Raw genomic sequence first — 26,758 nt, forward strand, 5'->3', positions numbered from 1 at the left:
CTCAGGCTTTGACTCCTAGGCGAAGAGACCGGTTTGCACTTAATTCTGCGTTTTCGCGGCCGCTTCAAGACAGCTGTTCTGCGCCAGTACGCACGCGCGGACTCAGACGGCTGAGGCTCGCGCGCGGGGACCACAACTCCCAGAGCGCTCCGCGTCTTCGTCCCCGCCCTGGACCGGACTGCCGTGCCAGGGCGCACGCGCAGACTCAGAGAGCGGGGACTCCGGCGCGGGGACCACAACTCCCAGAGTGCTCCGCGTGCTTGCCGCAGCCGCCGCCTCCGCCGCGACCAAGATGGCCGGGAGTAAGTGAGGGCGATAAGGGCGCGCGGGGTCCGGCGGTGCCGGGGCTGGGGCACCGCGGAGCCTCCGTGCAGGCGGAGGGGTCCGGGCCGGAGGGGGACGCCGAGGTCGCGAGAGGGCTCCTCCAGGGCGGGGGCGGCGCGAGAGGGTTAGAGGTCACCGGGGGCGTCCCCTGCAGGAGTGACCCTCCTCACGCGCCCCTCCAGGACTCGCCACCTTCCTCAAGGAGGCCTGGGCCAAGGAGCCGGTGCTGGTCGCGTCCTTCACCATCGGGGGCCTCGGTGCGTGAGCGTGCGTCACCCCCACCCTCCCCCAAGGTCCCGTCGCTCCCCACGAGCGCTCCAGTACCCCTCAACGTTCTGTGGGCCCCTCGTGTGTCGGCACCCCCGCGACGGCCCCTTGCCCACCCCATCCCCGATATTATGACCCCTTCACGAGCCCCCTTCTCCCCACCCCGTGCACACCTACCCAGGAGGTGCACGAGCCCCCAGAGGAAGGTCCTCAGCCCAGGCTGTGCATCAAAAACACCTGAGCGACAAAAATGTCCGAATCCTACCCGCTTTTTACCCTCGGCCGCCCGCCACCCCCACGTGCAGTGTGGAGCGGAGTGGGGTGGAGGTGGCCCGGGGGACCCTAGCCTGTGAAAATCCCCCAGGGGTTCTACCGGCAGCCCCTGTCTAGAACAGGGCTGCTCCCACTTTAGTGTGCGGGCGGTCTTGTTAAGATGCGACTGTCATTGTATAGGCCTGGGATGGGGCAGATCTCCCGGGTCCCCAGATCTTGTCGGGACCGCTGGTCTAGGCCACACGCCGCGCTGAGGTTCTAGGGCAGCCGCGGGCCGCACTGGCCGCTGAGCGCCTGAATCGAGCCCGTACGCTTCTCGCTCTAACGCACAGTACACACCGGGTTGCACAGAGTGTGACAAGTCTATAAAATATCTCCGCTTCTTTTGTGTTGATTATATGTGGGAATACATCCAATACACCAGGTTAAATAATTTTAGAAATTCATTTGTATCTTTTAACTTTATTTATTTATTTTTTTTATTATTATTTTTTTAAGATTTTATTTATTTATTTGAGAGAGAGAGAGAGCGAGAAACAGCATGAGAGGGGAAGGGTCAGAGGGAGAAGCAGACCCCCCGCTGAGCCGGGAGCCCGATGCGGGACTCGATCCCAGGACTCCGGGATCATGACCTGAGCGGAAGGCAGTTGCTTAACCAACTGAGCCACCCAGGCGCCCCTCTTTTAACCTTATTTTTAATGTGGCTGTTAGAAGTGTAAAACCAAATACGTGGCTCATGTATTTCTGTCGGACAGTGCTGGCCTAGAACATTGCTTTTACCCCTTACCCCTGCCCCCCAGACTCCTGGCTCCCACCCTGGGTGCACTGTAATTTCCGGGCAACTAATCCTTTTACAACCCCACCCCGCTTTTCTCGGTTTGTAACAGTTCGTTATTCCTCTGGAAGATTCCCAAGACACTGCGCTCGCCCACCACCCTGTGCTCCCAGGGTGACCTGGGTCCCATGTTTCCTTGAATTGCTGGCTCCCACCCCCTCTCTTTCTGCTGATAAATGGGAATCCCGGAATGCCAGGGGGGTCTCCTGGAGGGGCAGGACCTCCCTGCTCCCCTCCTCCCATGTATTTGACTCATAGTTTGCAGAAGTTCAGCTTCTTCTGCCTTCCCCTCCCACCCCCGCCTGAAAGCCACCTTCCCACGGGCCTCACCCGTCTCTCCACAGCTCTAATTCTGCCCACCCTCAGCCCCTTCACCAAATACGCCACCATGATCAACCAGGCCACGCCCTACAACTATCCAGGTGAGTGGGAGGCCCCAAGCAGGAGTGGGGGTGGGGTAACCTCCCTGTGCTGGGGGAGGAATGATCATGGGCAGGTCTTTCCTCTGCAGGGGTCTGAGAATCTGCAGCGTGGGCTGGACTTTTTTTCTTCTTCTGAGATCTAATCCGTGTGCCCTGAAACTCATTTCCTGTTTTTGCACTTTCGAGTTTCTGTTGTCGTTCCAGATTTGTATTCCTTTCTGGATTTTTGTCATTCTGTGTCTGTGCTTTTCCGTGCCTCTAGGTCTCTATCTCCCTGCTTCTCTCTGTGTCCCCTCTCTCACCTCTCCCCTGGGGTCCCCCTTCCTCTTTGAATGTGAACTGACAGACTAGCCTTTATGGGCCTCCCAAGATCTGCTGGTCTCAGTGGCCCACCCTCCTGCCCCACAGTGCCCCTCCGAGATGATGGGAACATGCCCGACGTGCCCAGCCACCCCCAGGACCCCCAGGGCCCAAGCTTGGAGTGGCTGAAGAACTTGTGAGCACCCCCGGTGACATGGAGGAGGCCCCTCCCCTGAGCCAATAAAATGTGAAAAGCGACCCCAGAACCTGAGCTTGTGTGTGATCAGAGGTGGAAACAGTAGACAGTGGCCAAGGCGTTTCTGGGGGTCAGTTTATTGGGGGTGGGGGTCAGTCAAAGGGGGGGCTGGCTAGGGTGGGGTAGGGCAGCAGTCTGTCTGGCCCCCGAGAAACCCAACTGGAGTCCAGGGCCTCATCTGCTTCGAAGCCAAAGTCTTCCTCGACTTTAATCTGGGGGAGAGAAGGAACAGGCGTGAGCAGGCCCACCGGCCTCAGTTCTGGCTCCTCAGCTTCCTCTGCACCTGGGCGAAAACCCCGACACTGCCGCCTTCCCTTCCCACCGTGGTCTCTGACCCTCCCTCCCCCCTCTGCTCCAACCTTCTCCCCGGCCTCCTCCAAGTCTCTCTCCTTTTCCACCCAAGCCCTCACCTGGCTTTTTCCGGCTTTTTCTCCTTCCCTACCCACCCCAGCCCTTCCAGCCCCACCTCCTTTCTCCAGCGGTCCCCAGCCCCGTCCCCAGCCCCCGCAGCACTGTTGCCAGACCCAGGAGCCCTGGTCCCACCTGCACCGGGGCCAGCTCTGGAGTCAGCACAGCTCCTGCTCGGCGTCCGTCCCGGGGCGCTCGCCGCCTCTTGCGTCCGCTGGGCCCCTCAGCCGGGGTCGGGCTGCTGGGCTCGGGGGGTGCGGGCGTCCTTCGGGGCGGGGACAGCCCCTCTTTCTCTGGAGGCTCGTTCTCAGCGTTGCCGGGGGTGGGAGCATCTGTGCCCTGGCTGCCCTCGTCCTGGGGGGAGAAGGGGCAGCAGGGGAAGACTCTGTCCTGGTGCCCAGCCCCCCGGCCCCCCAGCTCCAGCCCGCCGGGAGGCCGTGCTCACCTCCAGGACGATGGTGAGCTGGCTGGTGCGGTAGTCATCACCGTAGGTGTCCAGCACCCTCATGAGGAACCTGTGTCCGGAGAGAGCCCGCCAGGGGCACAGCCTCAGCGTCTGGTGGTGGGGGAAGGGGTACCCCACAGCCCAGCCCCAGCTCCGAAGCCAAGGTGGTCCTGGACCTGTAGACCCAGAAGATTCGGAGCTCCCAAGTCTGAGTCCTGGGTGCCAAGTACTTGAGCAGCCGGTGGGACCCTGGGCCAGGCAAGGGGACCTCTCTGCACCTGTTTCCTGCTCAGTCGACAGGACAGGACAACGCTGAGCGGGCGCATCGCCGTGAGGGTGACACTGCGGCTAGCGGGGGCATCTCCTAGCGCTCGGCGCACGTCCTGGTGTCAGCCGGTGTCCTTATCCGTAACCGGAGGGCAAGGCAAAGATGGGTGCCGAGCACTCCTGCAGGTGCTACCTTCTCTGCCTCCCCCGGTCCCCGCTTCTAAGAACCTCGGGGTTTGTTTTTTTTAAGATTTTATTTATTTATTTGAGAGAGAGAGAATGAGGGGGGGGGAGGGTCAGAGGGAGAAGCAGACTCCCCGCCGAGCAGGGAGCCCGATGTGGGACTCGATCCAGGGACTCCGGGATCATGACCTGAGCCGAAGGCAGTCGCTTAACCGACTGAGCCCCCCAGGCGCCCAGAACCTCGGGGGGTTTTAGCTCTGACTGCTACCTGGCAGCCAGCGCCTGGGCGGAGTGCTTTCCATGCAGTCTCTTTCCAGGTGAGTGTGTGCACCTGCTCTGCACCACGCGTTCTCAGTGCTGGCGACACATCGGGGAACCACACAAAAACCCCTGAGCCTCCTGAACTCGGGGGACAGTCAGCAAGTCAACAAAACAGAGTAAGCTGGAAAGTAGGAAGAGGACGCAGGATACTGGAAGAGGGCTGGAACCTCAAAAGATGGTGGGGGATGCCTCATTGAGAAGGTGAGGGAGTGGCAGGAAAACATTTCTGGCAGAAGGGACAGCCAGTGCAAAGGCCCTGAGGTGGGAGCAGCATGTGTGCGGTGTTCTTGGTAGAGCAAAGTGTGACGGGCCCTCTGACACAGGGCCCTGTTGGCCGTTGGAGGATAATTCTGGCTCTGACTCTGGTGGGACCCCATGTGGGGTTGGGAGCAGAGAAGTGACTTGGTCGGTCTTATTTTTTAGTTATTTATTTTTTACTTTTGAAAAAAGAATTTTTAAAAATTTGTGATGAGATACACATAACATACCACTTGCCAGTTTAACCACTTTAAGTGTCCAGCTCAGTGGCATTAAGCACATTCACGCTGCTGTGCAACCATCACCACCACCTGTCTCCAGGACTCTCTGTATCTTCCCAAGTAAAACGGTCCCATTAAACAACTCCACACTCCCCTGCCCCTAGCAACCACCACTCTGCTCTCCGTCTCTGTGAACTTAAGTCCCCACCTGAGTGGAATCACACAGGACTTGTCCTTCTGTGACTGGCTTACTTAGCACAATGTCTTCACGGTTCGTGGTGTAGCTTCCTTTTTAAGACTGGATGGTCCTCCTACGTGTGGACCACACTGTGTTCATCCATCCGCAGATAGATGCTCGGATGCTTCCACGTTTGGGCTGCTATGAATACTGTTATGATCATGGGCGGGCACGTCAGTGGCCCTGCTTTCAACTCTCCCGGGGGATATACCTACAAATGGAGTTGCTAGATCACATGGTAATTGTTTTTAAACTTGGGGGAAGTGCCATACTGTTTTTACACAGTGGCATGGCATGTCTTACATTTTAGAAGACCTCCTGGCCACCCCCCGAATTTCTGGCGAGTTCCCAGGTGGTACCAAGACTCCTCCTGGTCCAGGGGCCACACTCTGAGAAGCACGGGGCTGAGCTCCAGATAGACTGTTCAAAAAACAATCACCCTGATTTGTATGGTTAGGGGAAGCTTAGCACGTGCAGATCCCTTCCCGAACTTTCAATGTTTTAACCATAAAGGCCAGTCTTCCCTTTCATAAACTCTCTTGGTTTGACTGTGAGAGAGAATCTCGGCTAACGGTACAACCAGGAGAAAAGGTTCACCCAGAGTGTGGCGGCAGGAGCCTCGGGAGGGTCAGGGAGGCCAGGGCAAGCGTGGCAGGCGTTGGGCAAGGAGCCGAGTCCCTTGGCCCAGGGTGCTGGCATCCTGGGTCTGTTCTGAGGGTGCATCAGGCGAGGAGGTGAGAGACAGAGCAGCAGCTGGGAGGGTTCATTCTCTGACGTGGAGCGGACGGGGGGCAGGGGGCGAGGTCAGGGTCAGCTGTGCCTGCGTGTGACGTGACCAGAAGTCACTGTCCAGCAGGCGGCTGACAAGGGGCACAGAGATCAAAGAGCTGCAGACAGGATTCAAAGGACCATGGTGCTGTGACGTTCCGGACACACAACCCTCTGTGAGGACAGAAACGTCCTGTCCCGGCCACCTGTCGCTGTCGCGGAGCCCCTGCCACGTGGCGACAGCCACGGAGGAACTTTCTGAGGCCGTTTTGGTTTCGAGGTCAGCTGCCACCCGTGCTGGGCTACCACGCGGTGAGCGCCACTGAGGAACGCAAGTTTCAATTTCATTTTAGTTGGTTTGGGTAAAAATCACCACTGGTGGCTGCCGAGCACGTGAACAGAGGCCAGTGCAACTGAGGAACTGAGTTTCCTATTTCACTTCAATGAATTAAAATTTATTGTGACTAATGTTAAATTTCAATTTTAACGAAGTCTCGGGTTAAGTCGCCACCTGCGGCTACCGGCTGGAGAGCGGAGGTGTGGACGTGGGGGGACCCGGGGCCAAGCCCTGGGGTGCTGGGGCGAGGAATGGCCAGGAGGCAGGGAAAGCAGGTGAGTGAGGGACCTGGACACCAAGGAGGTGCTTGAGGGCGGGCGCATCCTGTGGGTCAGGTGAGTGCAGGCCTGAGGACTGGCCGGGTCACAGCGCATTCCAGACACGGGGACACGGCGCGTGGCGGGAGGCTCTGGGCTGGGCTCCTCCCATGAGCTCCTGTTCAATCCTCAGCAGCCACAAGATTTTAGCCACCTCCGTGAGACGGGAAATGGGCTCAGAGAGGGATGCCGCCTGCTGAGAGTCACACAGCAAAACTGCTTGAAACCAAGCGTGCGACTCTACATCCTGAGCTTCTGTTCTGCTGTGCGTCCCATTCAAAGGGAGCGCACCTGCCTCCCCACCCTTGCTCAGCCCTTCCCACAAGGCCTGGGTGGACAGGAAGCAGGCAAGAAGCGCGAGAGGTGGTGGAAACAGCAGCTGGAGCAGAGGCACGGGGCCCAGGGGGGCATGCAAGGGGTTACCTCCGCTCCTGCTGAAGTCTCCGTGTTATCCTTTGCACCTGATGGAGCCTGTTCAGGACCCGCTCATTCACCTGCAGGGAGGCAGGAGGAGGCACAAGTCACCTGGACTCACTTGTTCCGTGCGTGGTGAATGGAGCCCCAGCGGGGCCCCGGGGAGCCAACCACACTGCCTCACATGCTCCGGGCCTACTGCACCCACTCCTTCCCTACTCGGGCCCCTCCTGCTCCTCTCCCTCGCATCCGCTGCACCCCAGCTGGCCTCCTCTCGTCCTGGGGGCCTTCCCACACGCCTGCAGAGCTCCCGCCCTCAAGTCTGACCTCAGAGGTTACCTGCTCAGGTAGTCCACCCCGACCTCCCGCCACACTGCAACACCCCCTCCCTCCTCAGGCCCCCCATGTGCCCCCCGTGCACCCAGCCACTCCTCTCTGCCTCAGTTTCCCTCATAACACTCCTCACCACCTTCTAGCCTACCCACTTCTCCTGCTCACCGTCTCCCCCACCAGACCATAAGCTCCAAAGGACACAGAGCGTGCCTGGGTCCCCATGCCTTGAGCAGAACCTGGCGAGGGGGTGCGGTGCTCCATCAGTATTTGCTGAATGTGTGACTTCCTGCCGTGCAAAGTGCTGGGGGGACACCGCGCGGCCCACTTGCTGGAGATTAGGCAGGCGGTGGCTACTTTAGGTCCAGCAGAGAGGTGTGTGGGCCTAGTCACGAATGAGCAGGTAGTGCCCCGGGTCAGAAGGACCTGGGTTCAAACCCCAGCCTGCCCCTTCAAGCTGTGTGACCTTGGGTGAGTCACCTACAACCTCTGTGAGCTTGCGTTTGTAAAACAGGAATAACGCCACCCCCTATTCCCGATGGGGTGGAATAAGCAGAAACTCAAATACCAGCTCTATTTGAGCAAATAATGGAGTCCCTTTGGACCCTGGTATCCATGTGTCAAACGGGGCTCGGGGTCTCTGCTGCCATTTCGGGGGGGGGGCGGAGAGGCAGCAGGGCATCCTGACACACCCTGTGTGTAAAGCCCAGGGCAGGCCTGGCACACAGTGGGTGCTCCCACGTGACCACGGCTGCCCTGATGTCACCACCCGTGTCCTGGGAAGCCCTGAGAACACAGGATGCCGGGGATGAAATATTACTGCTGTCGTGGAATTCACGTGAGGAGTCTCCAGGGGACAAGAGCTGAGGAGGTGGTTGAGGAGGGAAGCAGGTCGGGGTGAGCGTAGGACGGGGTGGAGCCAACAGCCACCTAGTACAGGACATAGAGCATCTGGTTTGCGTAGATCACATGTGATTTGTCTCCCTACTGTCTACTACACCTGTGCGCACACGCGGATGTTAAGACCACACGGCAGACAGCGTCCTGCGAACGTTCTAGCTGTCACTGGCTGCCCGGGAGCAGCTGGCCACGGGGGGCGCAGCTGCTGGGGAGTACATTCTAATACACGGAGCTGACCTGCTCCAAGCACTCCCCATGTGGCCCTCTCCGACATCTGTCAAAGCAAACGTCTGTCCTGCTCCAGGCAGCCTGATGCGCTCCTCATCCGGAGAGGGCCTGAACGTCCATCCTTGGTCTCCACCTGCTCTGTGTCCTGACCCCTGCTCCAGCTCAGACCACCACCGTTAGGGGCTGGATGGTGTCCCCCAAAAAGCCATGGAGTCCTAACTCCCAGTACCTCAGAACGGACCTTCTTCGCACATAGGGTCTTCACAGGGGTAATCAAGTGAAATGAGGTCAGTGAGCAGGCCCGTGTCCTCATACGAGGAGGAAACTGGGGCACAGACAGGCACACCCAGGGAGAACCCCATGTGAAGGTGAAGGCAGAGACCCACCAGTCGGGGAACACTGATGAATACCAGCAACCACCGGTGCGAGGAGAGACGCAGGTCGCAGATTCTTCTCCACACCCCCACCCCTACCCCCGGCCGTCAGAAGGAGCCAGCCCTGCTGACACCTGCTGACAGCCTGATCTTGCACCTGCGGCCTGCAGAGCTGTGACAGTGCATTTCTGTTACTTAGCGCCCAGTTCGTGGTCCTCGCTTACAGCAGGCCTAGGAGACTAATACAACCAAGCTCAGTCTTCCAAACACCCAGCCCTGACCCTGTCCCTCCCCCGTCTGAAACCTTCCAACGACTCTCCCTCACTTAAACAACAAACCCAAACCCAAACTTCACGCCCTGGTGCTCCCGGCCTTTCAAGATCTGGTCCCTGCCAACTGCGCGCCCCTCATTCTCACCCAGGAAGCCGATGCAGTGATGCAGCTGAGAGAAACCGCGTCTGGGGCAGGAGCCATGGGGATGGAGAGAAGGATCCAAGGGAGACCCAAGCGGCAGAGTGGTCAGGACGTGAGGCCTGATGTGAGGGGTGTGGGAGCCCTGAAAACCCTGATTAGTGGGGAACGTGAGGGGCAGCTACAAACATCAGTGAGCCGATCTGGGTCGTCAGGGCCGCTCGTAGAGCACGCGGCTCTGCAGAGGCCTTACGGCGCCTGACACGTGACAGGTGGAGAATGAATGAACGAGAGTCACCCAGCTGGGTAAAGAAGGCTGGCACGTGGACAGGCAGAGACCCGAAATGGGTGATTCTGGCCAGGGGGCCCCAGAACGGGGGAATCCGCACTCACCTACCTGCTCGATCTCCCGGCAGCGCCGCCCTAGCGCCTGGTACTTCCTACGATTTAGTTCCCGCTGGCGCCGCCGCTGGCCGCGGGCGGCCTCCTCTTCTTCGTCCCGCTCCCGGAGCCCCGAGCCGCCCAGACCCCCAGACACGAACTCCACTTCCGTCTCCAGCTCGCTCTCCAAGATGTGACCCCCGAACAGCGGAGGCAGCGCCAGCTCCGAGCCTGGCGGCGCTGAGAACTCTTCGAAGCCCACAGCTGCCATGGTCCTGTAAGGTCAGGGGGTTCAGGGACCCCGAACCTCCGGCCCCTAGCTCCCTCCTCCCTCAGACCCGGGAGTCCAGCCCCTCAGACCCAGGAGCCCAGGCCCCCAGCCCCTCCTCCCTCAGACTCAGGAGACCAGACCGCTCCTCCCTCAGACTCAGGAGTCCAGGCCCCCAGCCCCTCCTCCCTCAGACCCAGGAGTCCAGCCCCTCAGACCCGGGAGTCCAGGCCCCCAGCCCCTCCTCCCTCAGACTCAGGAGTCCAGGCCCCCAGCCCCTCCTCCCTCAGACCCAGGAGTCCAGGCCCCCAGCCCCTCCTCCATCAGACCCGGGAGTCCAGCCCCTCAGACCCAGGAGTCCAGGCCCCCAGCCCCTCCTCCATCAGACCCGGGAGTCCAGGCCCCCAGCCCCCTCCTCCCTCAGACCCGGGAGCCCAGGCCCCCAGCCCCTCCTCCCTCAGACCAGGAGTCCAGGCCCCCAGCCCCAGGAGCCCAGACCCCCAGCCCCTCCTCCCTCAGACCCAGGAGCCCAGACCCCTCCTCCCTCAGACCAGGAGTCCAGGCCCCCAGCCCCCTCATCCATCAGACCCAGGGGTTCAGGCCCCCAGCCCCCTCATCCATCAGACCCAGGAGTCCAGACCCCCAGCCCCCTCCTCCCTCAGATCCAGGAGTCCAGGCCTCCAGCCCCTCCTCCCTCAGACCCAGGATTCCAGGCCCCCAGCCCCCTCATCCATCAGACCCAGGAGTCCAGACCCCCAGCCCCCTCCTCCCTCAGACCCAGGAGTCCAGGCCCCCAGCCCCTCCTCCCTCAGACCCAGGAGTCCAGACCCCCAGCCCCCTCCTCCCTCAGACCCAGGAGTCCAGACCCCCAGCCCCTCCTCCCTCAGACCCAGGACCCCCGCCCCTCCTCCCTCAGACCCGGGAGTCCAGACCCCTAGCCCCTTCTCCATCAGACCCGGGAGTCCAGACTTCCAGACTTGTTCCCCGAGAATCCCAGGGAATTCAAGCCCCCATCGCCTCACTCAGACCCGGGAGTCCGGGCCTCCAACCTCGTCATCTCTCAGATCCAGAACTCCAAACCCGTAGCTTTCTCCCCCAGGATGCCCGAGTACAGACCCTGGTCCCTAAGAGCGCTGAACGAAAGCAGTTGCATGCACTACAATCCCCATCCGCTCTCAAGTAAAAGTGCAGACGGCTATACGTGATGCGCCGCAATGCCTTTTGGGAGTGGTAGTTTTCCCCAAAGCCACTCACCCCTCTCTCTGCTCCAGTTCCATGTCTCCCGCTCCGGGCGCCGCGGGTCTCAGACCGTCCAACCTCGCAAACCTCTAGGTTAAATCCTTCGCAAAACTACCTGTCCCATCAGGCTTCACGCCAGGGCATCCGGGACTTAGCCGCTACGCCTTCTGGGACTTGTAGTTCCCGGCTTCCGGCCTCGCTCCCCACCCCCTCCCCCTCCCACTCCACCCTGAGTCCCGCCCGGCTTAAAGGCCTTGCTTTCTCGTCTCACTCCTTCCCCGGTCGTCTGAGTTGCCCCCGTCTTTATTCCCGTCTCTGCACCTTCTCGTCTGGTTAAGGCGATTCCCCGCTTAGCAGGGTTAGTCCTTGGCAGGCCGGCAGGCCGACAAGTCCCCTCTCGTCTCCTCCTTACCGCTTCTGCGCGTAGCGGCAGGAGCTAATAAAGTTGTTGTTCCAAAGGCAGCCGGGAATGACGAGAGGCGGGAGCCAATCAGAGCGCGGCTTGGCCGCGACGCCGGCGCAAGGCTCAGACGTCATCAGTGAGCGCCGACCGCTGTTTGGAAGCGACTTTTCCTAGAAACCGTCGTGAGAGGCGGGGAGAGGTGCGTGTGAGGGAGTCGAGGGGAGGGCGGGAGGCCGGATTCCCGGGCCCGGGGGCGGGCGTGTGCAGGGAGAGGGGCAGCCTTGGTAGACTGGTCACGCATAGGTCCTCTGTGCCCCCCAGCGTCAGGGCTGTGGCGGTGTGGCGGGAGCCAGCGCTGGTCCCCGTCCGCTCCGCGCTGTGCCTGGAGCCTGGGGAGACGGGCTCAGTCAGGTAGTGATCACGTAGTCACGTCATCACGGATGCGCGGGGCGCGGCGGGGCGCACCGGGGGGGCGGGCCGCGTGCCGTGTGCAGGAGGGGCGCGGGAGGGGAACCGAGGGCTGAGGAGGGCTCGGGCAGGAGGGAGGGTGAGGACTGGGGGGCGACGGGCGTCCCGGCGGCGGTGCAGCCGGAGCGGCGGGCTGGCACGGAGCGAGCTCGTCGCGGGCATAGTGAGCCGGGAAGCAAGGGGTGCGGCCCCTGGTCCTGCAGAAATGTCAGCTGAACGGGGAAGACGGGCATTTGCAAGTGTTAGAAATCCAGGCAGTCTTAAGTGTTGGGATGAGCGAAAGGGCTCCTAAGGTGCATTAACAGCGGGTTAGGGCCTAGTCCGGGGCTCGGAGATGCACGCTGCAGGAAACTGTGTGCTCCTGCCTGAGGGACGGAAAATAATGCACTCGGAGACCTGGAGAAAGAGCGTGATGTGGCCGGCGTAGGGATTAGATAAGGTCGTTCCCTCGTTTAGCGGGTATATTTTTCGGTACCGACTACATGCCAGACATTGAGCTGGATGATGAGGACGTGGCTGTGAACAGACAGATTGATGCCCAGGTCTGCTGACAGTTGAGTGGGGAAACAGAGAGGACATGCAGGGATACCCAAGTCTCATATGGACGGGGAGGGGGGTATACTCTGTAAGGAAAGAGGGGCGCCTGGGTGGCTCAGTCGTTAAGCGTCTGCCTTCAGCTCAGGTCGTGATCCCGGGGTCCTGGGATCGAGCCCCGCATCGGGCTCCCTGCTCAGCGGGGAAAGTGAGGAGGGGAGTTTCAGGGAAAGGCACACGTGAGACCACGCAGGTAAGTGGGAACAAAGGGGATATCGCATCCAAGGGAGAGAGGAGGGGGTGAGGGGAAACTGATCTCATACGGACACCCTCTTCACTTTCTCTGCACAGGAGCAGCTCTCTTTCCTTCACTTATTTGAGAGCGAGAGCAAGGTCCACAAGGGGGGAGGGGCAGAGGGAGAGGGAGAAGCGGACTCCCCGCTGAGCAGGGAGCCTCAGTTTTAAATTATCCATTTGAATCATTACAAGGAAACATTGAAACGGAGAGAGATTCTGCGTAAAGATTCTGAATCTCTTCTCTTGAAAAAGGAAAAAGCCTGGCACCGTACAACCGACAGTCCCACTTGCAAAGCACGTCTGCAGCTGCGCATGAACTGCGCGTTGACGTTGGCCGGGAGTCTCCGCTCTCCCTGTTGCCCACCCCCCAGCGTGCTACACTCCGCAAATCACCCGCGCCAAGTCTCTGTTTTCACGCTTCAAGGGAGGGTGGTGTAGAAGGGAAGGAAATGAGGAAGGGGTTTGTCGTACGGAAAACGGGAAAGAACAGGAAGGAGGACGACGGGTTTCTCATTTTGAAAAGTAAGAGCAGTGGGGAGGGTGGTATTGTACCTTGCTGAGTAGTCCTCGTTCTTTTCCGCTTCATGGGACCCAAAGAAAATACTCATTTTGTCCAGCATCTGAGGTATAGGAGGAGGCTGCTCATGGCCAGAGGGGATCAGCCTGGGGGCTCTAGGTGTTTTAGGCCCTGCCTGGTTGCCCTCACGGCTGGGGAGATCAGTATTTTAGGCTATCTGTCACTCATTTGGGGCTCAACAACTTTGGGGAGGGGTCTCTGTTATAGAACAAAAAAAGATCTGAGGAGAGGTCCCATCTCATCAAGGGGAGGATGTAAATTTTTTAAGGCTTGGCGGCATGAGGGGCGTGTTGTGTCTTTTCCAGTAAAGGGAGCGTGAGAAGGGTGAGTGGTGTGGGCTATGACCGGAGACCACCTGCTTCTGGGAGGTCCTGTTCACGGAGCGATGCGGTAGTTATTGAGCACCTCTCATGTGCCGGGCACAGTTGGGCTGAAGAACAAAGCACGTGAAAACACCTGTCCTTATGGAGCCTGCATGCTTGTGGGGTCGATCCAAGAAGGCCCAGGCCCTTCTGGGGGGAGAAGCCCCTCTCGTTAACGAGGGGGGACCCTGCTCTCCCCATAGGCCTCGGCATGTCTCTGGCAGATGAGCTCCTGGCTGACCTTGAGGAGGCGGCGGAGGAGGAGGAGGGAGGAAGCTATGGGGAGGAAGAAGAGGAGCCGGCAATCGAGGACGTGCAGGAGGAGACGCAGCTGGATCTTTCCGGGGATTCAGTCAAGAGCATCGCCAAGCTGTGGGACAGCAAGATGGTGAGCGGGCTGTGAAGAGCAGCTGCCGGGCGGGGTGATGCGTGCGGTCGCTCTTCTTCCTCAGAGTCCTGAGTTCCAACTCTGTCTTTCCTGAACAGTTTGCTGAGATCATGATGAAGATCGAGGAGTACATCAGCAAGCAGGCCAAGGCTTCCGAAGGTACCTCTCGCCTCCCACTCCCCCTCGCCCACCCAGCCCCTGGGCTCTTGTGCTGCTTGCAGCTTTGAAGGTTCGGTCTGTCGCCCTCCAGCCTTTTGAGAGCCCTCTTTTTCTTTTCCATCCCGACTCAGTCTTCTCTCCTGAGAATACATCATGTTGTAAAACTGACACCCCTGAAGTCCGTGCTCTGTGCTGAGTGCTTGCTAGCCGCAGTAGGACTCACCCCAAGGCTGCTCAGGCTTCAGGAGTTCATGTGACTGGTTAAGGGTCTTGCCACATCTGTGAACCACTTGTTTTATTATTTACTTCATGTTTTCTTTAGGTCAGCATACTCTTTTCCTTCAATTTACTGAAGAAGGAAAGTTATTGCTACTGTGAGCAGAAACCTGGTGTCATTTGGTAAATGGAGAGTAACCCTAAGACGTGCAGTTCTCAGATCATCAGCTTTGAGGAACGCTGGGTTGTCTCTTGAATACTCAGCCCAGCTCTGGGAGGCCGCTCCTGTTGCCACCCGTTCTTCTTGACAGGGTGGAGCTCTGGGCCGGAATTTGTTGGCAGAGGGTGGTCAGAGCAGAGTCGCAGGCAGACCCGCTCTTCCTTCCTTCCTTTAAAGTTTTCGTGAGGCGCCCTGTGGAAGGCCTGCGTGGGCACTGGGTGCCCTGGGGAATCCGCCCAGGTCTCGGCTCAGGATGCTCGGGGTCTGGCGAAGCAGACAGGCCAGGTCTGGACAGTTGTGGGCGGTGCCTGCTGGGTGGGGGGAGCGCGGGACACCGGAGCTGCTAGGTGGGGGCTGACCCTGCCTCGGAGGCTGGGAAGAGCTGATTGCTGAAGTGGGCTTTGAAGCATGAATACACCAGGCCAAGAATAGCGGCCATATGTCCTGGGAGAGGGAGCTGTGTGTGCAAAGCCTCAGACATCTGGAGGGGCAGAGGGGGCAGAAGAAGGTGCTAGATCCTGTGGGGTGTTGAGTACAAGGCCAGGGAGCTTCTCTGTCGGGAGAGCTGTGGGGAACGGAGGCTGTCGGGTCAGGCTCTGGGTTCAGGCAGACGTGATCTCACCTGGTGTGTGGTCGGGGAAGCGGACACGGGACGTCTCCAGTCTGGGCGGCGGCTGTGTCTACTGGATGTGGCCAGAGTGCCTTGGGAGCACAGCGGAGACCTCTGAGCCTCCTGAAAGGAGGGAAGGATCCCGAGGTGCCTCTGAGTCCTCAGGACACAGAGACATTTGAGCCGTCGGGGTTAAGAATGCGGACCCCAGGGGCGCCTGGGTGGCTCAGATGGTTAAGCATCTGCCTTCGGCTCAGGTCATGATCTCGGGGTCCTGGGATCGAGCCCCGCATCGCTTCTCCCTCTGCCTGCCACTTCCCCTGCTTGTACTCTCTCTCTCCCTCTCTCCGCAATTAAATAAATAAAATCTTAAAAAAAAAAAAAAAAAATGCGGACCCCGGGGCCAGATCTCAGCTCTGCCGTCTGCGTCAGGCCACGTCCCTCTGTTTCTCTGTCTGCGTCACTGGTCTCGTGTAATGCCAGCCCCCTGGGTGGTTGTGGGCAAACAGGGCAATACCCGTGAGGCTCCAGGAGCAGTGGCGCACACGGTACGTTCTGCGTGTCAGCCACTGCGCCTACGGCTTGTGATAACGTCCTCAGTGTCAGCGTCGTCATGATCGTTACAACCTGGGGAGGAACTTCAGAAACAGGTGGGAGGAAGGGACATGCCAGGGAGGGGAACAGCGTATGCAGAGGCCCAGAGGAGAGTGAAGCGGCCCTGAGTGCTCGGGCGCTGCAGCCAGTCCTTCCTGGCTGGCCTGTGATAAGACAGAGGCGTCTCGAGAGGGTGGGGCTGGGACGGTGCAGAGGCCAGACCGCGGAGCCCGACAGTCGGCAAATACCCAACCAGGCGCTGTTCTGGGCACCGGGGGCAGGGCCGTGGGAGACATACGCAGTCCCTGTCCTCACGGGGCTTCCCGTCTGGGGAGCTTGACCCGCAGCGTCAGTGGTGTGGGGAGCCCCTGGAGGGGTTAGTCCCGGAGCGAGATGAGGTCATATGTGGCCTGGCCTGGAGGGAGAGAGCTGGCAGGTGGGCTGACATGTAAGCCCACCTCTAGGCTTTCTCCTTGGCCCCCCCACCTCCCCTCCAGCCACACCCCGCTGCCCCCTGACTCCCCCAGCTGTGGGAGCCTAGACACACACCCACCCACCCGGGCTGGTTTGTCATCCTCACAGTGATGGGACCAGTCGAGGCGGCCCCCGAATACCGGGTCATCGTGGATGCGAACAACCTGACCGTGGAGATCGAGAACGAACTGAGTGAGTGCTGGGAAGGCGAGCAGAGACGGCTCTGCCTGGTGTCCCTCACACCCTCCTCCCCCGTCCCCAAGGAGGGGACAGGCAGGATGCCGCTGGCCTTCCCCCAAACTCCTCATACTAGTTCAAGTCCAGGTTCAGCTGCTGTAACAGAGTGGCTTGAATAAGAAGGAAGAATGCTTTTCTCTAAGGTGAGAGTCTGGATGAGGCGCCTTCTATCTTGTTGACCTGCTGCATGTGTCAGGGTACAAAGTGACTGCCAGCCTCTAGCCATCACCACCACATCCCTGCTAGCAAAACGGGAAAGAAGAGGAGGGCACAATTCTTTAAGGGAGTGACCTGGAAATTGCAAGTGTCACTTGAGAACACATCTCGTAGACCAGAACGAACTCACGTGGCCACATCCAGCCGTACGGGCAGCAGGGAAACACAGCTTTTTTGTTGCATGTCCGTGAGCCCAGCTGATTGGGGTTCAGTTACTAAAGGAGTTCGGTTACTAAAGGAGGAAGGGGAGATGGGTGCTGGGGACAGCCAGCAGAGTCTGCCTGCCCGCTCATCAGATATCTGTCCTCCCCGTGTGCCTTAGACATCATCCATAAGTTCATCCGGGATAAGTACTCAAAGCGCTTCCCTGAGCTGGAGTCCTTGGTCCCCAACGCACTGGATTACATCCGCACGGTCAAGGTGAGTGGAGAGAGGTCAGGACTCGGGAGGAACCGAGTCCCCTTGATGGCCCCTCGTGTGAAGGCGGCAGGGTGGGGGGGTGGCAGGGAGCAGGTGAATGACCCGGAGTGAGGATGCCCGAGCCTCCGCTGCCTTCCTTGTTCTCTTGAGGCCTGGAGATACTAGAGGGGGATGAGTGGTGGTTCAGCTGCTCCAGGCTTTCCAGCAAGAAAGGGATGGAGCCTGGAAAGGATGTTCTCAGGGCTCCTCTGCCCCACCTCCGATCCTGCTGCTTCCCTGGATGGGTCTCCCAGGAGGGGCTGGGGGCTGCTCGAGGCCGAGAAAGCAGGGAGGGAGATGAGGGGCTCCCTCATGCCACCAACAGTGGTTGGACCAGGTGGCATTTGAGTCGAGATCTGAAGGTTGATGCAGGGGCAGCCGTGCAGAGATTTGGGGGAAGAAGTCATGAGTATCGAGACCCCGAGATGGTCACCAGCCCTGGTGTGTTCAGAAAGGAGGAAGTGAGGGACAAAGTTGATGAGTTTGGGTTCCGTGTGACCTCCAAGGCTTTGGGCCTTCTGGGAAAGCCATGAGAGGGTCAGGTGCTAGTGAGGGTGGGGACAGTGGTGAGGAGTCTCCTGGTGAGGCCAGGAGGTGAGGATGGCGGCAGGGGGTGTACTCGCAGGGAAGTGGTGTGGTCAGATTTGCGCCCTGAGCTGGTGCAGGCAGCGGGTCTACCAGGTCCAGTTCTGGACCAGCCGGGCAGGGCAGATGCTGCCAGTGCTCTGAGCGGTGAAGTCCCTGGCACTGGGAGGGGGCGGGCACCCTGTGTACAGACACCAGCTGTCCCCCAGTCTCTGTGCCTCCCCTCTCTTGCCTTCTCGCCCCCAGGAGCTGGGTAACAGCCTGGACAAGTGCAAGAACAACGAGAACCTCCAGCAGATCCTGACCAATGCCACCATCATGGTCGTCAGCGTGACCGCCTCCACCACGCAGGGGTGTGTGCACGGGGCGGAAGTCACTGGGGCCCCCTCAGGCCCATCTAATTGCAGACGAGGATCTTGGGGTCCCCGTGGCCCAGGTGTCCGTCTCAGGAGGACAGTTCATTTCTGTTCCACACGTGTGTGACGAGGGCCTGCTGTAAGCCAGGCACCGTGCTGGGCCCAGGATGCTCAGTCAGTGAGGAGCCTGTAGGCGGGAGCGGTGAGGCAGAGGGCAGACCCGTAGTGGAAGCGTTTGTCTCTGGCGTGTTGTGCCTCACTGGAATGAAAATGTCTGCGAAGGCAGGGACTTCGTGCTGGCCCCTTGGTTTGCACCTTCCCCTCTGGTATCTGTGCCTAAGGGGAAGGAACGTCTGTAACCCCAGAGCAAGGTCCTGTGGAGTGGAGACCTCCCTTGGGCTGCCATTCTGTTCATCGAGTAAATGCTGACCAAGCACCAGGCACTGTTCTGAGGGCAGATTAGAGAACTCAGCAAAGCAGAGTCTGCCTGCCCTGCCCTGCCCAAGCTCCCGTCTGGGAGGAAGGTGCACACACAGGTCGAAGGCTGGAGGGCGAGTGTCGGAGTGCAGGCGGGGTGCTGGGGGGCATGGAGCGCAAGAGGAGGGGCACCTATCCTCCTGGGCCGGGTGGCTTCCTGGAGGAGGTGACGACTCAGCCTCAGGCAGGGACCAAGCTCTGTAGTGGGAGAACAAGTGGGCTCTTAGCTTGCCCCTGCTGGGGGCAGCCTTGAGCATCAGCCCACTGGGCTTTGGTTGCAGGGGCCTCCGGCCGGCCCCATGGTCCCTCCTCTGTGCGCCTTTCAGCGCAGATGGGGTGAAGGAGGGAGGGGCATGGCTGGGTTTGGTTGCCAGCACTGTGGCTTCAGGCCAGTCCCCTTCACCATCTGGCCCTCGGGTCCCCCCTCTGTAAAATGACAGTGATAACATCCCCCCCTGCGGCTTCCTGCCACAAGTACTTGCCCAGCATCTTCCATGCTGCTGAGAGTCAGACGAGTGTGGGTCCCTCCAGGGCCAGCTGGTCCCGCACCAGAAGGGGGTGGGACATGGAGAGGCCATAAATAGGCACAATTGGTCGCAGCTGGTGACAGTGGGCCTCGGTGGCCGGCAAGGCTGAGACCTGAAGGATGAGGAGGTGCTGACGGGGGCACATGGGCAAAGGCTTCGACGCCAGCTCGTACCTGGCAGAGACCGGGGTGGGCAGGCAAGGCCCCAGCCCAGGCGGCAAGCGCAGTGCCCACCCAGAACTAGGATTCCCACAGCCCTCGCTTCCAGGCCTCAGGGCCGATGGGACACACGTGTATACGGACATGCACACAGCTGGGGGACACGGGCTTCCGTGCCGGTCAGAGAGGCTACCCCGGAGGGGCCGGCGTCCGACCCATAGCCCTTCACATCCTTCCCCACTGCAGGCAGCAGCTGTCGGAGGAGGGGCTGGAGCGGCTGGAGGAGGCCTGCGACATGGCGCTAGAGCTGAACGCCTCCAAGCACCGCATCTACGAGTACGTGGAGTCTCGGATGTCCTTCATCGCGCCCAACCTCTCCATCATCATCGGGGCGTCCACGGCCGCCAAGATCATGGGTGAGGCCCGGGGGCAGAGTGGGGGCAGAGGGTCGTCCTTGGGTAGGGCGCCCTTGGGGAAGCCTCATCCCTCCTGTCTAAGACGGAGCCTTTGGCCCAGGGCCCCAGCACCCTGTCCCCCTTGCCCTCGCCCCGTCATCCCTCCTAGAGGTCACAGAGGTCAGCCACCCTGCTTTTCCTGCAGCACAGGGACAGGATGGTGGCCCTGAGCCGGGCTGGACCGGACAGGCTGGAGAGGGAGGCGGCACGGCTGCTGGAGAGCCTGGCCCCGCTTGGCCGGCACGTCCCGGCAGCTCCCAGCTCTGCGCAGGCGCCTGGGCTGCCCGGCACCAGCAGCGTCGGCTCTCAGGACCTCGTCTCATCCGCGAGATGGGGGCTGCAGCCCTGGCGATGCGTTAGGACTGAGGGTGGGCCCTCCTCCTCCACCCCTGCAGTCTCAGCGCCCTGTTGGGCTCCTCGCCCCTTCAGCCGAGAGACACTTCGGGGGAGTTCAGTGAAGCAGCTGTGCTGGGTTGTTCGGGCTGCCCTAACCAAGTACCACAGACGGGCGGCAGGCAGCGGGGCACTTAGATACTGAGGTTCACTGTCACACAGTCCTGGAGGCTGGGAGTCCGGGAGCAGCTGGTCAGCAGGCTGGGCCCCGCAGAGGCCTCTCTCCTTGGCTTGTAGGTGGCCGTCTGTGGCCTCGTCTCTTCCCACGAGGACACCGGTCGTACTGGATCAGGGCCCCTCCGATGATGTCCTTCCACTTTAATGACCTCTTTCAAGGCCCATTTCCAAACACAGTCCCGTTCTGCGGTCCTGGGGGGTAGGGCTCCGACGTAGGAAGGGCGGGAGATCCAGTCCAGGCCCCAGCACAGCCCTGGGTGGCAGGTGCATGCAGAGTTGCAGGGTAGAAAGATGCAGTGGTTTCAGGGCAAGATAATCTCAGGTGTGGGTCTTCCTTCCCCCCTCACTGACCTCACGTCTTTGGGCAGGTGACGTCGTGTGCCTCAGTTTCCCCAGTGGTGATAGGGCTTTGCTACTGTCCTGTGACTGCTGGGCTGAAATCAGGGTGTCGGCCAGTTCCCGCGTTCCTTTATATGTACGGAGCTTCTAGGAAGGAATCCGTTCTGGCCTTCTCCAGCTCCCAGAGGCCGCCTGCATCCCCCACCTTAAAGTCTCCTGTCTCACCTCCCTGTGACTCCCTTTCTCTTTCACTTACCCCGTCTCGAGGTCCTTCGCGTGTCCGCATCTGCAGAGGGTCGCAGGTTGCGGGGATTGTGATGTCAGCGTGTGGGGACCGTTCTTGCACACGGGTTGCGGTGCCTGTGCGGGAGGCGTGTGTTTGATGAAACAGTAGACCTAGTCCCAGCGCAGGGCCTGGCGCACAGCAGACCCGCATCAGAGAGGCCTTTTTACCTGCAGCCCCTCTTCCCCGGGCCTGCAGACGTGCTCACGCGAGCCCAGCGGTGATTGACGGCAGCCCCATCCTCAGGGCGTCCCCGCTGTGGAGGCAGCTGGTGTGAGATGCACAGAGCAGGGGCCGTGGGGCTCTGCAGACTCGGGGGACACGTTCCTGTTGGGTCGTCTCCTCGCTGTGTGTCCTCAGGCAGGTGGTTTCACCTCTCTGAGCCGCCTCTGAATCCTTCTTCCGAAACGGGACTTGTCAGCCCTTTGGGGCAGGGCCAGCTCAGGAATTCAACCAGAAACACACAGAGACACACAGCACGCAGTGAGCCCCCAGGCAAACGCCCTGGGCTGCTCTTGACGGCCTCCCTCTGTCCCTCCTTCCTTCCCTCCCTCCTGTTGCAGGGGTGGCTGGGGGCCTGACCAACCTCTCCAAGATGCCTGCCTGCAACATCATGCTGCTTGGGGCCCAGCGAAAGACGCTGTCCGGCTTCTCGTCCACGTCTGTGCTGCCCCACACCGGTTACATCTACCACAGCGACATCGTGCAGTCGCTGCCCCCGGTGAGTCGTCGCCCCCCACCCCCACCCCTGTACCTGGCACGTGGCTCCCCGTGGAGCCTTCTGCCGAGCCAGGCGCAGCCTCGTCCAGAGAGCAAGTAGCCCCCTCTGTGCCTCAGTTCCCATTGGTCCAAGCTAATGACCGCGGTCAGGAGCTCAGAGAACAGGGTCACATGGGGCATCGGAACAAGGACCCTGGAGCACATGTGCTGGGGTTGGGGTTCTAGAGCTGCACTTGACAACTGGGCAAGAGGCGGGAGCTCTGTGCCTCAGTGTCCCTGTCTGTAAAGTGGGGGGAATGGGATCTGCTTCATGGGGTTGGATTAAGATTAGGATTCCTATATATGAAACTCTTTTAGGTCCCACTTGTACGTAACAAGTGACGTCAGCATTAGCTTACAAGTGCAGGAGTCCCCAAACCATCCTCAGGTTCAGTAACCCACTAGAGGGACGTATAGACTCCAAGCTGACCCACTCGGGTTATGCTTTGTCGTCGTGAAAGGACAGACTCACATCAGGCACGGGAGGAAGTGTGTGGGGCAGGGGCCAGAGGTGCCAGCCCTTCCAGTCCTCCTCTCCCTGTCAGGACACATCACCCGTGGCCTCCATACGTGACAGCCTGCAGGGGGACCCGCCCCCAGGGAAGCCCAGCTGAGCCTCGAAGTTCAGAGTCTGCACTGGGGCTCAGTTGTACAGATGTGACCGGGTAGCCCAGGTGGCTGATCTGGGCTCCAGGTTGAGACCTTGTAACCCAAAGACCCCCACCCTCAATCCCATGGTTGGTCTCTGCCTTGTCCGAGGCCCCCCAGGCCGGCAGAGATCACCACCCAGGGGGTGAGGGCCGAGGGCGGACCTCTTAGGGCAAGGTTACATGCAGTCACTGCTAACTTCGTTATCGTTATCAGTTAGACGTGGGGCTGGGGGTTACGTGTACCGTCTCGGTGTATCTCAGAACGGGGGCCACCATCCTTTCTGAAACACAGATGGATGTTTTCTATCTTAATGATTGTTTTTGGCACGTGATGGTCTCCCACCTGCAGTAATGCATCTCTCTGCGGAAACGGGTTCGAGTTGTTAATAAGCTGCTGGAAAGAAAACCGTGACAGTGATGGTCTGTTGCCATAACACACTGTTACGGTAACACGTAGTGGGAATGGTGAGCCGCTGACCGGCGGAAAGTGAGCCGGTGGCGGCTGCGGTTTGGGGAATGCTCGGCGCTGGCCGAGGAAGCCTCCTATGGACTCTGCCCCCTCTCTGCTGCTTCAGGATCTCCGGCGGAAAGCGGCCCGGCTGGTGGCCGCCAAGTGCACGCTGGCAGCCCGCGTGGACAGTTTCCACGAGAGCACGGAAGGGAAGGTGAGGCGTGGGCAGGCGTCCATCTGTGTGGGTCTGTCTCTTCTACCAGCCTTGTCATTGTTCAGTTTATCTCTGTCTTCTTGGCAGCCTTGATCTATGAAAGTGGGTGTGTTTTCTATCTCGTCTATTGGCGTCCAGACACCCAACCTTGCACAGCGTTCGGGGCTTCGTCTCTCTCTCTTTCTTCCTCTTCCTCTCTCTCGACCACCGGTCAGGGTGCTGGGGGGACAGCTGTGAGCCACTCAGACCGAAGCCCTGCCTCTGTGGCATTCACGTTCTGGCAGGGGAGGCGGGGGGCGGTGAGGAGACGAGACATCTGTGGTGTGTCCAGGGGTGCTACATAAATGCTGAGATGGGGTCAGACGGTGCTGGGCTGGCGAGGGAGGGAGGGTGCTGGTTTAACCAGGACGTCAGGGGGGCTTCTCCGAAAAGGTGACGGTCTAGCGTGCACCCAGGTGAAGCTAGCAAGCAGGTCAAGTGAGTGCTTGGGGGCAGAGTCCCAGGAAGAGGAAGTGGCCAGCGCAGGGGCCCTGAGCCTGCACACAGCGAGCTAGGGAGAGGAGGCCGTGGGGCGGGGCCGGTCCTGCAGAGCCTGTGTGCCCCGGAGAGACCTTGGTGCAGCAGAGGTGCTGATGGGGGGCTGATTTGGGGTCTTTCCTGAAGGAAGGGCCTGGTGGGGCCGAGACCACGGAGGTGAGGCTCCCAGGTGACCCCCTCTGCCCACCTGTGCAGGCCAAGGCCGAAGGCTGGGGAGGAGACGCAGGCATTGGGTTTGGCCCTGTTGCATTTGGGGGGCTGCTCGCATCCTCCGTCAAGGAGACAGTTATGTGAGGGGTGCAGGGAGAGGTCTGAGTCTGAGGTGGGACTAAACCCCGACAGAGGATAGGCCCCCCAGGCCCGGGGACAGGCACCGCGCTCAGGCCGACGGCCAGGCAGGGCCCTGAGGGGACCCTCCTGCCCTCCCCAGGTGGGCTATGAACTGAAGGATGAGATCGAGCGGAAGTTTGACAAGTGGCAGGAGCCGCCGCCTGTGAAGCAGGTGAAGCCTCTGCCTGCCCCCCTCGACGGACAGCGCAAGAAGCGAGGCGGCCGCAGGTGGGCCCTGGGGGCCGGCGGGCTTGGGAAGGGAAGGGAGGGGCTCCTGCCCCCAGCTGACCCCCGGCGCCCATCCCCAGGTACCGCAAGATGAAGGAGCGCCTAGGACTGACCGAGATCCGGAAGCAGGCCAACCGCATGAGCTTCGGAGAGGTTACGCCCTTAACCCTGATGCCCCTTTCGCATTCCTTCTTCTCTGTGCTGGGGCGCCACCCACCTCCAGTCTCTCCCCCACATCCGTGCACCCCAAAGGGACCAGCGTAGCACTCAGTGCCGGCCCCATCCCTCCCCAGCCTTGCCGTCCTGTACACGCCCTTCCCCAGGCTTCACCTCTGCCAGTCTCACTGTCTGAGCATCATCCTGCGGGTCCTGCGAGAACTAACTCAAATGCCCTTTCGTCAGCGAGCCCAGTTTTGGTTGTTGGCCCCACACACACACACACCCACACGCAGCCCCTCTCAGCTGTGAGCTCAGGGAGCGGTAACAGGCCTGCGCTCCTCACCGGGCCCAGCAGGCACCTGAATCGGGTGAACGCCTGGGCATCTGGCTGATGGAGGGTGGCCAACTCTGGGATACCTTCCCTCCCACCAGATTGAGGAGGACGCCTACCAAGAGGACCTGGGCTTCAGCCTGGGCCATCTGGGCAAGTCGGGCAGCGGGCGCGTGCGACAGACTCAGGTGAACGAGGCCACCAAAGCCCGGATCTCCAAGACGCTGCAGGTACGGGCCTGGCTGGGTGGGGCCGGGGGTGAGGGAGCTCTGCTGGGAGAGCCCGGGCCCAGCCCAGACATCCCGTCCCCGCCCCCCCCACAGCGGACGCTGCAGAAGCAGAGTGTGGTGTACGGCGGGAAGTCCACCATCCGTGACCGCTCCTCGGGGACCGCCTCCAGTGTGGCCTTCACCCCACTCCAGGTACTGTGCGCTGGAGTCGGGAGGCCCGGTTCTGCGCTGGCTCCGCTCCCAGCTCTCTGCGTGGCCCTGGGCGAGCCCCTTCCTCTCCCTGGGCTCCAGCTTCTTAGCCTGGGAAGCGGGCACATGACGGAGTTCCTCACGGGGCTGTTGTGGACAGTGTATCAGGGACGCCCCTGGAAGGCAGAGCGCGGTTCCTGGTGCTCAGGCTCGTGGGGACAGAAGGGAAACCGTCGTGCCTGCAAGCACAGCTGGCTTTAGGATTGGGCTGGGACTGCAGGTGACCACTTATTCCCTGTGACCTCGAGCCGGCTCAGCCCACCCTGAGGTGCTGGGTGGTGGGTAAGGAAGTTCATAGCTAGCTGGCTGGGACCCAGCCACCGAGGCACCGGATGGAGCCACCGCACCTGTCCACCTCGGCTCACCCGCACAAGAGGGCCAGCGTGTCCCCCGGCATCGTGCCGAGTAACTGAACTCATTTGCTCCGTCAGCGAGGGTGTACTGAGCACCCGAGTGCCGAGCACTGCTGCAGGCGCCGGGGATAGAGCCCCAGGCACGAACAGTAAGCCTTGCTCTCACGGAGCTCATGGGGTGGCGGGGTCAGATACGTAGGGTAGAGAGCCTGCCGGAAAGTGGAAGGTGCAGGGAGGAAAGGGGGAGAGGGAGTGAGGTGTCGGGTTGGAGCCGCCCAGGGAGGCCTCAGTGAGGAGGTGAGAATTACCCGTGGAAGATACTGGCAATGGTGCCAGCCAGTGTGGGGCCCCCAGAGCTGGTCCCTGTGTCACCAGAGGGTTGATACGGTTTGCACTAGGGCCGCAGGCGAGCCTCTTAGCTCTGTGACTTGGTTTCCTTGGTTGGCTGTTCTGAAACATTGCTGTTTTTAAAATCACCTGGAGGACTTGTTAAAAATTCAGATGCTCAGGTCCTCCCCACTCTCCCGCCATCCCAGACCCACAGAGTCAGAATCTCCCCAGGTCTGGGGTGGGGGCGGTTTGGTGACTGGTGAACTGTTCTCATGTCTACCTGGAGCCCGAGGACCATTGAGAAGGGTCTCCCGGACATTTCACACTTCTCTTACTGGGTGGGGGGCCTTGTCAGCGGCCAGCCCATCTCCCCACCCCATCATCACCTCCCTCACCTGCCCAGGGCCTGGAAATTGTGAACCCGCAAGCAGCCGAGAAGAAGGTGGCTGAGGCCAACCAGAAGTATTTCTCCAGCATGGCCGAGTTCCTCAAGGTCAAGGGCGAGAAGAGCGGCATCATGTCCACCTGAGGCACTGCGCCCTGGGGGGCTGCCCCTGAAGCTGCACAGGCCCCGCCCTTCTGAAGGGATCGGGGTCAGGATAGGGCTGGGGTTCCGTCCTCAGCCCGGTGCCAGGACTGTCCGGGGAGGCTCGGGAGGAGGCCCAGCCCCCCAAGCACCAAGATCGCTCCCCATTGCAGGGGGGCAGAGCCAGTCTTCACCATGCCTCATCTTTTGTATTTTAACTAGGAAGGGAGATACTTTTGGAAAAAGTGCCATTAAAAGCACATTATCAGGTTCTGTTGCTGGGGAGTGGTCATTTGTCAAACACACGTGTGACTGGAGGAGTCTGAGCTGTGGGGTTTGGGGGCACGGATCCAGGTGGCGTCTGGGCCCATCCCTGGCCTTTCTCTTCCCTGTCATGGATCCCAGGAAGAGCAGAGCCCTCTGTGTCTCCAACCCACCTGGAGAACGTCAGTCGTTCTGACC

At 60.5% G+C, this 26,758-nt stretch overlaps 3 protein-coding genes across 7 annotated transcripts; 2 read left to right on the forward strand and 1 right to left on the reverse strand.

Moving 5' to 3' along the window:
* The first annotated feature begins 144 nt into the window (after window positions 1-144).
* NDUFA3 (NADH:ubiquinone oxidoreductase subunit A3) lies at window positions 145-2,692 on the forward strand. The gene is made up of 4 exons (XM_036065418.2): window positions 145-302; window positions 507-581; window positions 2,044-2,121; window positions 2,530-2,692. The coding sequence occupies exons 1-4, from the start codon at window positions 293-295 to the stop codon at window positions 2,619-2,621; spliced, it is 255 nt and encodes an 84-aa protein (XP_035921311.2). The 5' UTR covers window positions 145-292; the 3' UTR covers window positions 2,622-2,692.
* Window positions 2,693-2,736: 44 nt separating this feature from the next.
* On the reverse strand, window positions 2,737-11,393 carry TFPT (TCF3 fusion partner). 2 transcript variants are annotated; one of them, XM_036065416.2, is made up of 6 exons: window positions 11,001-11,393; window positions 9,495-9,753; window positions 6,864-6,934; window positions 3,531-3,600; window positions 3,221-3,439; window positions 2,737-2,889 (listed from the first exon to the last, which is right to left on the reverse strand). In XM_036065416.2, exons 1-6 carry the CDS (start codon window positions 11,021-11,023, stop codon window positions 2,770-2,772), a joined length of 762 nt encoding a protein of 253 aa, XP_035921309.2. In that variant the 5' UTR covers window positions 11,024-11,393; the 3' UTR covers window positions 2,737-2,769. The 2 variants fall into 2 exon arrangements, with proteins under 2 accessions (XP_035921309.2, XP_035921310.2); XM_036065417.2 differs by lacking the exon at window positions 11,001-11,393 and adding an exon at window positions 10,796-10,927.
* A 121-nt stretch (window positions 11,394-11,514) lies between these two features.
* PRPF31 (pre-mRNA processing factor 31) lies at window positions 11,515-26,566 on the forward strand. Of its 4 annotated transcripts, XM_078062563.1 has the most exons (15): window positions 11,515-11,587; window positions 13,830-14,014; window positions 14,113-14,173; window positions 16,396-16,479; window positions 17,063-17,160; window positions 18,031-18,137; window positions 19,549-19,718; window positions 21,513-21,670; window positions 22,934-23,023; window positions 23,991-24,118; window positions 24,199-24,271; window positions 24,710-24,838; window positions 24,932-25,030; window positions 25,519-25,589; window positions 26,174-26,314. In XM_078062563.1, the coding sequence occupies exons 2-14, from the start codon at window positions 13,838-13,840 to the stop codon at window positions 25,570-25,572; spliced, it is 1,428 nt and encodes a 475-aa protein (XP_077918689.1). In that variant the 5' UTR covers window positions 11,515-11,587; window positions 13,830-13,837; the 3' UTR covers window positions 25,573-25,589; window positions 26,174-26,314. The 4 variants fall into 4 exon arrangements, with proteins under 4 accessions (XP_077918689.1, XP_035921285.1, XP_077918688.1 ...); XM_036065392.2 differs by lacking the exon at window positions 25,519-25,589 and having other exon boundaries at window positions 26,174-26,566; XM_078062562.1 differs by lacking the exons at window positions 11,515-11,587; window positions 25,519-25,589 and adding an exon at window positions 11,641-11,799 and having other exon boundaries at window positions 26,174-26,566.
* Window positions 26,567-26,758: the final 192 nt, after the last annotated feature.

This window comes from Halichoerus grypus, chromosome 15 (genome assembly GCF_964656455.1).
Source record: "Halichoerus grypus chromosome 15, mHalGry1.hap1.1, whole genome shotgun sequence".
Lineage (NCBI taxonomy): Eukaryota > Metazoa > Chordata > Mammalia > Carnivora > Phocidae > Halichoerus > Halichoerus grypus.

Excerpts from the sequence above, each read along its gene's own strand:
- NDUFA3 (XM_036065418.2), top strand. Across the intron at positions 582-2,043 it reads CTTCACCATCGGGGGCCTCG|CTCTAATTCTGCCCACCCTC; the intron begins GTGCGTGAGCGT and ends GTCTCTCCACAG. Across the intron at positions 2,122-2,529 it reads CACGCCCTACAACTATCCAG|TGCCCCTCCGAGATGATGGG; the intron begins GTGAGTGGGAGG and ends CCTGCCCCACAG.
- PRPF31 (XM_036065392.2), top strand. The coding sequence starts at position 13,838 with ATGTCTCTGGCAGATGAGCTCCTGGCTGACCTTGAGGAGGCGGCGGAG. Across the intron at positions 14,174-16,395 it reads GCAGGCCAAGGCTTCCGAAG|TGATGGGACCAGTCGAGGCG; the intron begins GTACCTCTCGCC and ends TCATCCTCACAG. Across the intron at positions 19,719-21,512 it reads CACGGCCGCCAAGATCATGG|GGGTGGCTGGGGGCCTGACC; the intron begins GTGAGGCCCGGG and ends CTCCTGTTGCAG.
- TFPT (XM_036065416.2), bottom strand. The coding sequence starts at position 11,023 with ATGGAACTGGAGCAGAGAGAGGG. Across the intron at positions 9,754-11,000 it reads GAACTGGAGCAGAGAGAGGG|GACCATGGCAGCTGTGGGCT; the intron begins GTGAGTGGCTTT and ends CTGACCTTACAG. Across the intron at positions 2,890-3,220 it reads CAGAGCTGGCCCCGGTGCAG|ATTAAAGTCGAGGAAGACTT; the intron begins GTGGGACCAGGG and ends TCTCTCCCCCAG.